Source organism: Equus caballus, chromosome 19 (assembly GCF_041296265.1).
Source record: "Equus caballus isolate H_3958 breed thoroughbred chromosome 19, TB-T2T, whole genome shotgun sequence".
In the NCBI taxonomy this organism is placed as follows: domain Eukaryota; kingdom Metazoa; phylum Chordata; class Mammalia; order Perissodactyla; family Equidae; genus Equus; species Equus caballus.
In genome coordinates this window covers 8,913,092-8,927,266 of record NC_091702.1, presented here as the reverse complement: position 1 = coordinate 8,927,266, position 14,175 = coordinate 8,913,092, and the positions used below count along the sequence as shown (strand labels likewise).

General features: G+C 44.9%; 1 protein-coding gene across 9 annotated transcripts in view; it reads left to right on the top strand.

The window, feature by feature from the left end:
* The first annotated feature begins 119 nt into the window (after positions 1-119).
* The window catches only part of LOC138919092 (protein phosphatase 1L-like), a 63,939-nt gene continuing 49,883 nt past the window's right edge, over positions 120-14,175 (top strand). For 3 of the 9 annotated variants that reach the window (XR_011428992.1, XR_011428993.1, XR_011428995.1), the window contains exon 1: positions 158-1,233. Coding sequence is in view for 1 of the 9 variants with exons in the window: in XM_070243134.1 (XP_070099235.1) it covers positions 685-1,233 (549 nt within the window). In the remaining 8 variants the exon portion in view is untranslated. Of the gene's footprint in view, positions 1,234-14,175 lie in introns of all 9 variants that reach the window. The other 6 variants (XR_011428999.1, XR_011428998.1, XR_011428994.1 and 3 more) reach the window with 5 other exon arrangements.

The window sequence follows — 14,175 nt, the reverse complement described above, 5'->3', positions numbered from 1 at the left end:
GCCGCCGAGGCTCCCTGGCCTCTGACAGCTCGCCCGGAGCCCCGGGGCCTCGAGTCCCGGCTCCGGGGGCGGGGCGATCGCGCGGGGGGCGTGGCGAGCGCGCGGGGCGTGGCGAGCGCGGGGGCGGGGCGGGCGCGAGCCGGGCCGAGGAGCGGGCGCGCGGGCGACGCCGAGCCGAGTCAAGCCGAGCGGAGCGCGAGCTGCCGGGAGAAGCACGCAGAGCCGCCGGCCTCCTGCGGCTCCGCGTCCATCGTGCTGCGTCGCCGGGCTCCGCGGACCCCGCCTCTGCCCAGGCTCCCGCAAAACTTTTTTTCTCGGGGGACCGGCGTCTGAAGGGGTCGGCGGGCTCGCGGCTCTGCGCTCCCTTACAGCGGCGGCCGAGGGGACTCGCCTCGCTCCCCGCCGGCTCTCGCGCCCCGCGCCGCCTCACCTGCTGACCGCTCCGGGAGCGGCGAGGGGCCCGCGGAGGGCCCGCGCGCGCGCCGGCGCCCCTGGACTGTCCTGCCCGCCGCGGCCGAGCTGCCCGGCGCAACTTTCTCTTGACTGCCGCCGCCCAGCCCGGGCGCCGCTGCCGCTGCCACTGCCGCTTCACAAAGGGGCGCAGGAAGGGGCGGCGGCGCGTGCGGCGGGCGCGGGCGCCGGTGCGCAGGGCGCGGGCCTCGGGCCGCGAGGCCGGGAGACAAAATGGAGGCTGCCTCTGCTCTCCGGGCCGCGCCGAGCCGCCGGCGTCCGCCCCCCGCCCGGCTCCGCAGCCTCCTGCTGCCCCTCCCGCGGGCCGTCCCCCCCGCTCCGGACCGACGAGACTTCGGGGCGCGCGCGTGCTGGTGGTCGGGCTCTAGCGAGGATACAATGACTTTGCTGTCTCTGCTGGGTCGCCTCATGCGCTACTTCTTGCTGAGACCCGAGACGCTCTTCCTGCTGTGCATCAGCTTGGCGCTGTGGAGTTACTTCTTCCACACGGACGAGGTGAAGACCATCGTCAAGTCCAGCCGGGACGCCGTGAAGATGGTCAAGGGCAAGGTGGCCGAGATGGTGCAGAACGAGCGGCTCGGGGGGCTCGACGTGCTGGAGGCGGAGTTCTCCAAGACCTGGGAGTTCAAGAGCCACAACGTGGCGGGGTATTCCATCCAGGGCCGGAGAGACCACATGGAGGACCGCTTCGAAGTTCTCACGGACCTGGCCAACAAGTCGCACCCGTCCATCTTCGGGATCTTCGACGGGCACGGGGGCGAGGTAGGAGTTCTCCGGGGCTTTGTTTGACAGGGTGTGCTTGTGTGAGTGTGTGTGTGTACACCAGGACGTTGCCTGCGCCGCGGGGTAGGACCTGGGTGCGAGGGGCGTGGTGATGACCTGGTGCCGGCTGGACAAGGCCGCTCGTTCAAATGCGGCTCAAGTTGCCCAAAACACGGCTGGATCCCGTTTGGGGGAGGGAGGGCCGTCCACAGCCGGGTTCGTGCCTCGTGACTTGTGAGGTTCCCCAGGGCCGGAGCCCAGCAGTGTCCGTGCGGGCTTCGCGGGAAGAGTGAGTGGTTTCTGGGGTGGCCTTTGGCCCGGGGCCTCAGAGCTTCAGTTCTGAGGTTTGGGCTGAGCTGGACACAAAGACGGAAGAAAGTGTCTGTGATGCTTCGTTGGGGAAAGGGACAGAATCTTCAGAGGCGAGTCAGGGTGGGTGAAGGAGCTGGGACTCCGTGCCGTGCCTGCGCCCCGAGGAGGCGCCCGAGGGGCGTCTCTGCGCTGCTTCCCGACTCCATTAACTTGGCGGGTGCAGTGCGGCCAGGTGACAGCCGGCCGCCCGCGTTGGCTGGATCGGGGAGCGGGACCGAGCTGCCTCCGGCCTTTGCAGGGGTGGCGGCGCTCGGATCTCACCCCCACGCCCTGGCCGGCGTGAGCGCGAAGAGGTGTCCTTGCTGCTAAACCCCTTTATTTGGGGTTGTCTCAGAGCCAGAGGCGAAGGTAGAGGCCGAGTCAGGTCTCTCTCCCGCATTTCTGTGGCGCCTTGGTTGTGCGCGGGGCTCGGATTTCCTGGAGGTGGAGGCGGGGCTTGGCTCTGGTCCTCGGGCATGGGCTCAGGCGGGGTGAGTGGCACAGGTGGCCTCAGCGCCGCGCTCCACAGAGCCCCAGGCCGGCCCCATCTCTCTCAGTTTGACAGTTTGTGACAGTTTATTGCTGAATACTTTTTTTTTTGTTTTTTTGCAGCATAATTTCTTACTCATCCTCGCCCTCCTTCGCCATTTCCCCTTCCCCCACACCCCCATGCTCCCATCCACCTTTTACCCCACCTCTCTTCTTTGCCCTTCTGGCGTCTGGATGGGAGGTAGGGCATGTCACTCCTTTTCAAGGGCTTGCTTGTTCTTCAGTCTTTGTTTTGGGTGGACGTTGAGAAAGCTTTCAATTGGTTAGCTTATCTGCATCTTCGATGCAAAATCACTTCACCCATTGCTCTGCTCCTCTTTCCAGGACAGTGTGTTTTCCTGCCTTGTAGAACCAACTTTGCCAGGAGTGACAAACTTAGTTGGAAAGTGTATTTGGTAGAGCTGAAGTCAGTTTCTCCTGTTTCCGCCCGCCCCAGCCCTTTCTGTATTCTGGCTTTGCTACTCAGGGTTTCTTGCTGGTTGTGATTCCCAGCCTCTGGTGTAGTGTGGGCTTCCTTTCCCCTCACAGGAGGAGGAGGATGTGAACTTGATTGACAGACATGCTGTGTACTTGAGGAAGACACACCTTAATGATGAGGTCGCCAGTATAATGACTGATTTGTTTCCTTGGTTTGAGTTAGAATGTGCGTATTTTCATTTTATGTGCCTGGCCTGTTGTAAACCATTCGGCAAAACTTATATTTATTATATACTTTTTACATTAAAATTGTTGGCAGATGATAGTCTGCTTCTGGCCTTAGCACAGTTTTGTGTTTAATTGAAAGGTCTGGATATACTATTGATGTTGTGGAACTTTGGGTTGTACTTGTTGGGCTGTGCTATATTGACATATTTTGAGCCCGCACGTGTAAGTGAATGGGTATTTTAAGTTTTCTATTAAGTTGATATTCTAAAACCTGAAAGTTTCAGACCCAAGCAGATTTCAGGTTGAAAAATTTCCAGTACTATTCTCCAGTAAATATACCATCCAGAAAAGGGACATGATAAATGCTCTTATTTAACCAGGAGTATTTTACATGTACAGGGCTTTTCATTAAGTTCTTAAATGCTAAACAAGAAGATGATCATTGTTAGCCAAACTATGAAATGCTTTCCGTTGTGCCTTACATTAGAAAGCCTGCTGTTTGCAAAATAATTAATATTATCAGTACCCTTAAAAATAAAGTAATTTTCTATTTCTAACCTCCTGCAGTATGGAGCCAGTTCATTCATTTTGGCTTTGTTTTAGAGCAAAATAAGGAAAGTGCTGTAAAAAGGAGTGAGTTAGTTGCTATTGGGAATATGATAATAACAAAGAATATTAGGTGGTAATTTCCCTCTGATTTTTCTTTTATTCAAAGAAAATCCCACCATCAAATTCTTGCCTTTTGTGGTGTTCAGCTCCTTGAACACTCACCAGAGGAGGGTGCCACTGTTTGATTTTGGTGTAAATGATAGTTATCTCCTTTCAGAAAAGAGGAAGCTTTTTCTGAACTATTATTTATGTATATGCTTCTGTTGAGTGGTACAGAAGACCAACGAGGTTAACTTATTTCTAATAATTCAAACTGCTAAGATAGGCTATAAAAAACCAGGGCCCGTCTATAGTGCTAGTGCTTTTTAGATCCAGAAGGGACCTAAGCCACCTCATATATCCATTTCATCCCATGTTTTAGATGAGATGTTTGTTGATGGCTGGAGAATTTGTGACCTTCCTAAGCCTACACAGCGAGTTCAAGGCCTTCAGTTTGGTGACCTTCATATTAAACCACTGACAAATTAGTTGGCATATTTATCTGGATAGATGGATAGCACACGAGGGATACAGAGATGAGTGAGCTATGATCCCCATCCTCAGAACGTTTCAGTGTAGTGAGAGAGAGATTTGTGTACCAGCACTTAGTGCCATGGGGTGCTTAGGGTGTTAGGGGACCCTGAGGAGGGGCATTTCAATCAGGCTGGGAGGTGGAAGCCGTGGGAAGACACTTGAAAGCAGTGATTTACTGCAAGCTCGAAAGGGGGCTTGGGCTTGAGATCTGGCTTTGAATCTCTGCTCTGCCTTATCCAGCTGTGGCCTCGGGTGGGTGGCTTGAGCAGCTTTATCTGGGAGATTTTGATCTGAAACAAGGCTAATGATGCATGTACGGCACCCCCTCATCAGTTGTATTGTACCCTCTCTAGAGAAGTTCCTAATGGAGAGAAGGCTGTGGAGGAAGAAAGCTCACAGACCAAGAAGCCTGCAGTGTTAGGGCGATGATGTCCAAGGGAAGGAGACCTGCATGTGAAAGGGACAACTTTGTCCCTAAAAAGGTGTAGGTTGGATAATTCATTGGTTATTCCCCAAACTCTCTGTCTCTCTTTGGTCTAACTTCTGGTGAATTGACTATCAATCCAGGATACCTCGTATCCTAGCATTAGGCAAGCAGCGTTGTGGCTTCAGATGTGAATTTTCTGATTAGTGAGAAGGGATATTCTCTTTGATTAATTAGTAAATTGGTATTGTCATTTGCATTTCAGTCCCTTCTAGTTGGGTTAGGATGAGTTAGTTCTCTTGAGTCTACTTAAGTGTGTATGTTTGATAAAGATATGTCTTTGGCCTTGTTATGCTGAGGACCAGACTCTGGATGCCTGTGACTTCTAGATGGGTGAGATCTTAAAGGGCCTTGTCTCGGTGGCCCTACAGGCCAGCTTCCTCACTTGATGGCCTTGGGCCCTTGAGACATTCTAACCACAATACTATGGGTGGATGGTTGACTGTGTGTGTGTGTGTGTGTGTGTCTAAGGCTATGGCAGTGCTTGTGTTGCGGTATAGCAAAAGATGAAGACAACAAAAAGGCAAAAAAGAACATAGCTCAAATTGTATCAACTGACGTGGGAAGGTTATCTTTAAAATTAAAAAATAATGTTTATGTAGGAAAATGATTTTTTTGTGCTTATCTGTAATTTTTATCCGCAAGGAAAAGATGGGTTTTTGTTTTTACTTTTTATGTTATCTAGAGGAAATATCACCAGTCCTTTGAGGTAACTTTGTGAATGCTTATAGCGGAAAGCTGCCCAGAAGAGCAGATTGTTAGGTGCTCCATGTGCTTGTGGGCATTATGGTCTGAAAGGTCACGTATCATTGTCTTGTACGGCTGAGACACAGCCTCGCCAGTGGTTAAGCTCAGAGTTCCACATTGACATCAGAGAGGAGCACCCATCAGATGCTTGTCAGGAGCTGCGGTCTTGAGGCTCAGCAGTTCTCCAAATCTCCGAAGAGAAAGTGCTTGTGGAGGGATGCCTGAAGGATGCACACAGTCTAGTGCTGTAGATCAGGGGCTCTTATCCTTTCTTGAGTCATGCTTCTCTGAGGATGTTATGAAACTACAAACGTATCCCTCCGAGAAATGGACTTGTGCATCAAGTTTTGTTTATAATTTCAAGGTAAGTGGATGCATGAAGCCTCTGGATTTTAGGTTAGTCTAGGTGGAATGAAATCTGTTTCTGATAAAGCTAGACCTGCAGGGGCTGTGTAGTGGACCCTTTCCTTGGGTGGGTTGCCTTCCTCTTCATCATTTGCATTGATTTGACTTGTGTGCTGTCATGTGCCTGGGAGGGTCATTAAGAGGGATGGTCTTCCGAAGCTGTGACAAGTCAGCTGCAAGGATGTCGTTGAGTATTTGATTTGTTACACGATGTAGTTTCCTCTTATGAGGACCAAGGGGGAGAGAGTTCTCTGATAGCTTTTATTTTTATCTTAAGATGCTGACTCGTGTAACTGATTGGATCGTCCTGTTTTTGTTGGCTGCTAGAATTCTTAGAGCCAAACCTCTGACCTTCCTCGAGCAAATGTGCAGAATTTTATAGAATACATTAATTTGGTGCATGAACCTACTCCCAGGACAGCCTCTCTTTCCTGCATTCAGCTTTCTTTTGTCCCATTTTTCTCTTTCTCCTCTTAGGTATGTCATTTTATCTTGTTGTGGTATATGTACTTATGTACGTTTCACTGGATCCTTTCTGAAGTTAGATATAGTTCTGAATAAATAAATAACGAGTGGCACAATGAGTGATCTGCTCTCAGGCGTTACAGCTGCTCTTAGTAAATGTTGGGTTCCCACATTACTGATGTACAAGAGGCCTGTGGATTTAGTATGGACAAATGCCTTATGGTTTAAGAGAAAATTCACATTATTTTGGTTTAAAGTGGCACATTAAGATTTCTGCCAAAAGGCAAGGAGCACTTCCCCCTTAATAAGCCCCCTCCCCTTGCCCCCATCCTGTGTTTAGGTACCTTTTTGAGCTGACTGCTGACCTTGGTGCCTCTTCTGAACGGATTATTTAGATGTTCAGTTCAGTTAAACCAGCATTTTCTATATAGTCTGCCACGTGTGGAAAACAGTATTAAACTCTCTCTGATGCCTGAAGATCAAGCAGTGCATTCTCTGCCCTCAGGGGGCATTCCATCTACTTGGAGAGATGAGCCCGCCCCACCCCACCCCCCCTGTTTTTTTTGGTGAGGAAGATTAGCCCTGAGCTAACAGATTTGGACAATAGTGAGTTTGGCTAGAAATTTGTTTCCTTCCTCCCTTCTATTTAGATATTTTCTGGAATTCATAAAATGTTCATCGACCATTTCCTCCCCAATTTGTAAAACGTTATTTCTGTCATAGCTTATCTAAATGAACTCATTTTAAAACAATGAAAAGATATGTTATATATAAGGTCTGATTTATTCAATGGAAAGGCATTTATTACTATGTTACTTTGTTACCGAGACTAATTTAGGTTTTGTTACAGGAGATAGCTTTTCCAAGACTAGAAAACAGCACAATGTCTTCATTTCTCTTAAATCATTTCGTTTCCCTGACAGTCATTTTACAATAAAAAATATGTCTATCATTCAGTCTCAGATGTAAGTGGTCCCTGGACTCTGTCCAGTTTAAATACTGGATAACTCATTAGGGACTCAGTTTTTTAAATAATGTTTTTATTTTGAGTGTTAATATTTCAAGCACTTGTTTTATTCTTAATTTCTACTTTGATTCTTAACCACTTCAGTAATATATTTGTGGTTTAACTTTTGTTACCATTTTCCTAACCCTATTTAATTAGTATTAAAATAAGTCTGTAGCAAGTTACACATTTAAAAATAATCTGAAAATTATAAAAGTAATATGACTATGTGATAGTACAGGAAAGAAAAAAATTCACCCCAAATATTATCTTCACATCCACTGTGATGATTTTGGTGTATTACTTGCTTAAGTTTTTTTAGTATGCATTTTAAGTATAATTTTACATTGTTATAATGATGTGCATATAGTTTTAAATTTTGGCTCTTTTCGCTTTGTGTAATTGTATAAACACATAGCCATTTTGCTCCATAATTCTTTACTGTGTTTCTAATGTATTCTTAGTTACGGAGTAATATTTTGCTGGATGGATATTGGATAAATGACTCAATTGCTTCCTTATTAGTGTACCTTTAGGTTTCTCTAACTTTTCACCATTGTAAATAACATGGTACTAAGTATTTTTGTGCCTCTACTGTAGTTTGGATTATTTCTCCAGGGTAGATTTCCAGAAGTGGGATTTCTGGATTGGAGGAGAAGTAAAGAAACCACTATTACTGGTAATAATAATAATGGCTGACATTTATCGACTGTATAAAATGCCAGGCAGTGTTTCAAAGTACTTGATATATATCACCTAATTTTCATTGTCGTAACAGCTTTTGAGGTAGGTGCCATGTTGTCCCCGTTGTATCTCTGTAGAAAGGTGAAGTGATTTACCCAAGATCTCTCACAGCTCACAGGTGGTGAAAGGAGGCTTTGAAACTGGAATTCAGACTTGGAGCCGCCTGTCTCCAGAGCGTGTGCTATCAGTTTCTGGTTGAAGCTCGCAGATCTCATCATCTGAGTCATGAAGCGTGCACGGCCTTGTTAGGTGCACGCTGCCTGGTCTTCTCATGTTGCTCAGTAGGACTGGGAGTTTCTTGTTTGATTCTGATGGTTGTGTCCCTGCGACATGTGGTGGTGGTCTTGAAAACTCTATGCTGGAAACCTTAGTCGGTGGATCTCGCAATTACTTAAGAAAGCCCTGCAGTTAAAAACATAGTGGGGTCAGAAGTCAGAGCAGACGGTGAGTCACATTCAAACAGCTGTTCTCACCCACTCCCCTTGTTCACTGGCAGAATCTCCCTCCCGCTACAGAGAATCTCTAACATTTTTGCCTCGTGAAAGGCTTGCATAGAACTTAGAGTGGCATTAACATAGCCATTCTCAATAAGCAATAGTGATTTATGTTTTATTTTACTTCTAAGTACCAAAGGCTTGACTTTAGGATAAGTATGTAGGGGTATGTATGTACTTGTATAATTTCTTTTATGCTGAAGCAGTTTTTTTTTTGAGGACCAAAATAATTTCCTAATATATAAATGATTGCCAGTTTTAAACAGCAAAATATTTTCTCATTCGTTTGTAATACTGAGTTGGTCTATTTAGTAGATGCTAGTCTTGTATTTCTATTCCAGAAGACTACTTATTACGTTATTCCCTCAATTAACCTAAGTCAAGTTCAAGCTTTGGTGATGGTTAGTTATAATATTTTTGTGTGTGTGTGAGGAAGATTGGCCCTGAGCTAACATCTGTGCCAGTCTTCCTCTATTTTGTATGTGGGATGCCACCACGGCATGGTTTGCTGAGCGGTGTGTAGGGCTGTGGCTGGGATCCAAACCCACAAACCACGGGCCACCGAAGTGGAGCACAAGAACTTAACCACTACACCACTGGGCTGGCCCCAGTTATGATCTGCTTTTCATATAAATCTTCAAAGGCAAAGTTTAAATAAACAAATAAAAAACAAATAAAGCCATCATTTAAAAAAATCATTAATGGCACATTGTACCTTTTATAGCTTCTTTTATAGTTATAGGCCCTCCTTTGAAAAATACAAAGCATTTTAAGTGAATAATCATATACAGAAAAATCATAATACAGATATATTAATATCCTCTCAATAAAGTTGAAGTCTGTGCTGTAAAAAGCCTTGCTGAAAAAGTGAAGATTTGCTTTCCATCTGAGCAACAAACCTATAAATCTTGACTCCTTGATCTCGCTGGAGAATTCTTTCTTTCTCTGTTTAGTGAGAAATAGGACCCAATTTAATGGAACCTTTGCTGCCTCCAACTTTTCTAGAATGAGGGAGGGCTTTGGTGGTTGAATTTGTTAAGAATGAGACTTCCTTTCCCCCATTCCTAAAAGACCTGGGAGTTCCCGTCTGCTGCCGGGCACGGGGCTCCGGAAGGTGAGTTTGGGGCCACTACGTATGATGGTGCAAGATGTGCATTGTACAGCGAAACCAGATAGAGTCTCCATTTCCTAACGTGTGCAGAAGAACTGTCTGCTCCCCAGGCTAGGCATCTCTGGGTCTGTAATCACTTGGAAAGGGTGCCTGAATGTAATGTGTACAAGCGGGAAAGGGACGATAGCAGTAGGCTGTATTTCTGAGACTCACGTTCTTTCCCATACCATCACTGCCCTCCTTGTCCTGCGCCTGTGTGAGCAGCTGACACATAATTTATGTCTTAGTTGCTGAACCGAAGACCAGTTATCCATTGCACATCATGTCGGCAGACCTTACGACTTCCCTGGAGAAGTGAACACTTATTTGCAGTTGCTTTTCAATGTTCATCTTCTACGTTTTGGTCATTATAAATGTGAGTGGGGATTTAGTGCCCTGGAGCCATAAATGTTAAATATTTCAAACTGTATTTTTAATAGGACAGTCTATAGTCAGCACTACTCCTGGACAGTAAAGTTCTTAATCTAAAAACATTTAAAAAGGTGTATTCACTTAGTTATCGAATTGCCATAGGGCGGAAACTGTTTGATTCTGATAAGTATATATACCATTTCTTTTTTAATCCAGTAAGTGCTTCCATTTCTCTTTTTAATTAAATAAATTACCTTTCAGTTAAATTAGTCACTGGACATTTTCTGGCTGAATAAGGCACTTCCTGACACCGTCCGGATTTGACGGGAATTGAGACATAGTAGGAGTTTTGGTCATACTGTTTGCCTTTTTTGCTCCCTAGAGTAATGAGGTGGATTTGCCATAGCAAATGGTTTGCATAAGTATATATAATTGTCGTAGAGTTTGAGATTAAGAAGTTTTTGCTTTTATTTTAACACTTAGATGTTTTTCTACATTTCTGTTTAGAAAGAAGATAAATGTTCTCTTTAGATCAGCGTGGCAGGGATCTTGAATTGCCGTATGATCCAAGTATAGTGCCTAAGGCTTCACAGCTGCATGAATCTTCTGTTTCTACAGGCTTTCATCGAGGAGATTCCACGTTGTCCCTGGAGAATTTTTTCTCCATAGTCCTTTCTCTCAGGGAATTCATCTTTATGTGTGAACTAGGTCCCTTTGATTTAGGCCTATTTCTTAGTCTGGTCTCAATAGAGATAAATTAGGATTAGGTTGTTACTGTTTGTAAATTAGTAAGAGTATAGTAATCAAAATCTCTTCCCTGCCTCCCCCCATATTAAATAAGGACATTTGATTTATGGGAGAAGCACTCATCTCAAAAAAAGGAGAGAGAGGGTAATTGCTACCAAAGACAGAATAGTTTCCAAATGATCAATAATGGCTCCTCTTTGTGAAGAGCTAGTTTGGCCGTAAAGGACAGATCCTCTTCCAGTTTTACAGATTGGTTGATTTTGTCTTTTCTGTCCGCTGTCAGAGGCTTCTTCTACAGGTGGAGTAATACTAGCTAGAAGACTAGATGGTGCTTTATTTGGAAGCTTTTGGGAGTAAGTGACAGAAAACTCAACAGAAGCAGCTTGAACACCGGGGGCGTTTCTTATCTCACATAACAAAAGGTCTTGAAGTGGGAGTTTCCAAGGCTGGTTGGTCCAGCAGCTCAGTGACTTCAAGTCTTTATGTAACTACACATCCAGAGACGTGAAAAAGAGACTGTACCCGTTCTGTGTTCTTAAAGCCTGAGGAAAACTTTCCAGAAACTACCCCTCCCATCTCCCAGGCCGGAATTGTGTCCATGCCTAAACCAGTGGCTTGGTCATGGAAATACCATCACTGTGATGAACTCTGACCCAACGTAATTCACCCTGGGCTGGGGAGGAGTCTGGCCTTCTCTGGAGGTCATGACAGCCCAGGAGCTAGCTAGGAAGATGAGGAATGGTTTTTGCGGGGGCCACGCAGGTGGGAAGGGAGTTCAGAGAAGATGGCCTGGAACATTTCTTGTCTGCACGTTAGCAACTGCATTGAAGAATGTTGCTGTAAAGTATATACCACTGACATGGCGAAAAATTAGCTTAACAAGGCTGTAGAAAAGAGTAAACCATCTTATTTTTGGATTGGCTTAGAGATGACTTTGCCTAGGAGCTGAGATGTAAATGTGGTTTTTTAGGGTCCCAACAAGTTTTAAGAAGCTATTAGTAGGTAGTTTTCTCACTCAGGTTTTCTCTCAGTTCTGTGTAAACTAGCACAAGCACGGGCCTGAGTGTTTGAGAACAACAGCGTGTGGTTTTTCTCTCTCTCTAACTCAGTTTTCAGCACAGCTAATGCTACTGATGAATGTGGGAGTGTCATAGCTGTTCTTTTGTTGGCTATTCATTTTGATTTTACTATCTTCTTGTTTTAGACAATGAATTTGCTGGTCAAACTTAGAAGGAGTTTTATTTCTTAATGTTTACATATCATAAGTTTTTTTTCTTGAGGAAGATTCATCCTGACCTCACATCTGTTGCCAATCCTCCTCCTTCATTTTTTGCCCGAGGAAGATTAGCTCTGAGCTGACATCTGTGCCAGTCTTCCTCTACTTTGTATGTGGGATGTCTCCACTGCTTGGCTGATGAGTGGAGCAGGTCCACACCTGGGATCCGAATCCACGAACCCTGAGCCACTGCAGCGGAGTGCACGGAGCTTTAAGCACTTGGCCACAGGGCCGGCCCCTACGTATCTTAAGTTGTATTATTTTGTTTTAAAAGATTCAAATCTCCTCCAGGCCAAAGAGAAGCGATTCCTGGAAGGTTCAGAATTTTTGTACCCGTTTTGGAGGGGGACAGCCTGGCAGTGGTCCAGGCTACAGTGGGAGGGGGAGGATGTTAAAGTCTTCGGATTTTTCTGTGGGCCAAGTGAACGCACTTGGAGTAGATTCTGCGTGTGAGGATGAAGTACTCGTCCTGCTGCTGGTGCTGTAAGTGGATGAAAATGAGGGCATCTTTTCATTATGTTGTCCTCGCTCATTATTGGCAGACTATAGCAGTGCTTACTGACTGAATTCCCATTTAGTTTTAGTAGCTTTTCTGGCGATTCAGTCTTTCTCTACTTTTTTTTTTTTTTAAAGATATGAAATCATGTTGTGTACAAATAATGTAATTTTGTCTCCTCCTTTCTAAATAGTTAGACTTTTTGTTTTCCTCACTTCATTAACTAGAAGAGAACAATGTTCTGAATTCTCATTGATAATGAGTGTTATCATGTTCCTGTATTTGAGATTAGTTAGAAAGCTTGACATGAGGGGACTATGAGGTGGCTTCAGTTTATGGATAATAGGGCTAAAGTTTCCTTGATATAATGAAAAATGGAAACCAGTGCTAAAGTAAGAGCCAAAGAAGAAAGGATATTCAAGATATAGTAATATAGAGAATTAATGATCACGAGGATGGACTAGAACATAATGGAGATGAGCGTGCATTGATCACGTGAAAGGAAGAAGCAAGTCTGTCTTGTCTTCTTTGGGAAAAAACTATCATCACTAGAGCCATCTCATGGAAATGTCCGGGAAGCATTTGTCTGAACTACAGGCAAAACATCTGACTCGACAGGATATGATTCTCCAGGCTGGGGAGGCGCTAGTGAGACACACACAGGAATCTGTCCCTCTGGCTCCAGAGCAGTGGGAGGTGTGGAGCCTTCTTGCTGGGCTCTTCTGCCGGTTTTGGTGAAGGTTGTCCTTGTGGATTTCCTGTGCATAAAATCCTTGCCCTAATTTCAACTACCTGTCCTGTAAGGAAACTGCAGCTGCTTCCAGGAGAGTCTCATACTGTGGGGTCGGGTCCTAGGTTGGTGTATAAAGGCAGAATCACATATGGCCACAATTTCCCTTGAAAGACCCCCCAAATCACCCATAAAGAATCACGTATGGGATTTTGTGCCTCTTATTCTGTAGAGCAATATGTAGTTATAGATGTGTGGTATCTGAACTAAGGTATAGTACAGAATAAAGTATGTGCATGTAAAATACAGTTTTATAGTGTTTTAACTGATATAAGAAAGTATCTTGAGTTTGTGTAAACTTGTGAATGGTATCATTTCACTGTACCTTCTGTAAGATACTAGAATAAGAAATTGAAGAATATTTTGAAATTTTCACGTGGCGACAGGAACTCTTTTATATTTTAAGTAGAGCATATTATATATTTCTGTGTGTGATTACTTTGAGAAAATTTAGTTTCTTAAAGTTTTAAAGATAGAAAGCAGAATAAACATGTGGCTTTTTTGGAGTTAACATTTATTTATCCTGATTATTTTTAAAGTCAGTTTTAGAACGATAATTATAATGCCATATTGAATGCTTTATTTATTTATTTATTTATTTATTTTTAAAGATTGGCACCTGAGCTAACATTTATTGCCAATCTTTTTTTTTTTATTTCTTCTCCCCAAAGCCCCCCAGTACATAATTGTATATTCTAGTTGTCCAGGTCCTTCTGGTTGTGCTGTATGGGACGCCACCTCAGCATGGCCTGAGTGGTACCATGTCCACACCCAGGATCCAAACCGGCCAAACCCTGGGCTGCTGAAGCAGAGCGTGTGAACTTAACCCCTCGGCCGAGGCTGGCCCCTGGATGCTTTATTTTTAATCTACGTGCTAACCATATCTTTGACACTGGATGGGAATGTAGAGATGGGCATTCAGCCTGGTAATTTATTCTCTTAAATACGTAGGAAAAGTTCACACTTGCTGTTTTTTTCTTGCGTGTGGCTTGAGACCTGGGGGATTTTATCCTCCAGTCATTTCCAAAGAGAGACTAAC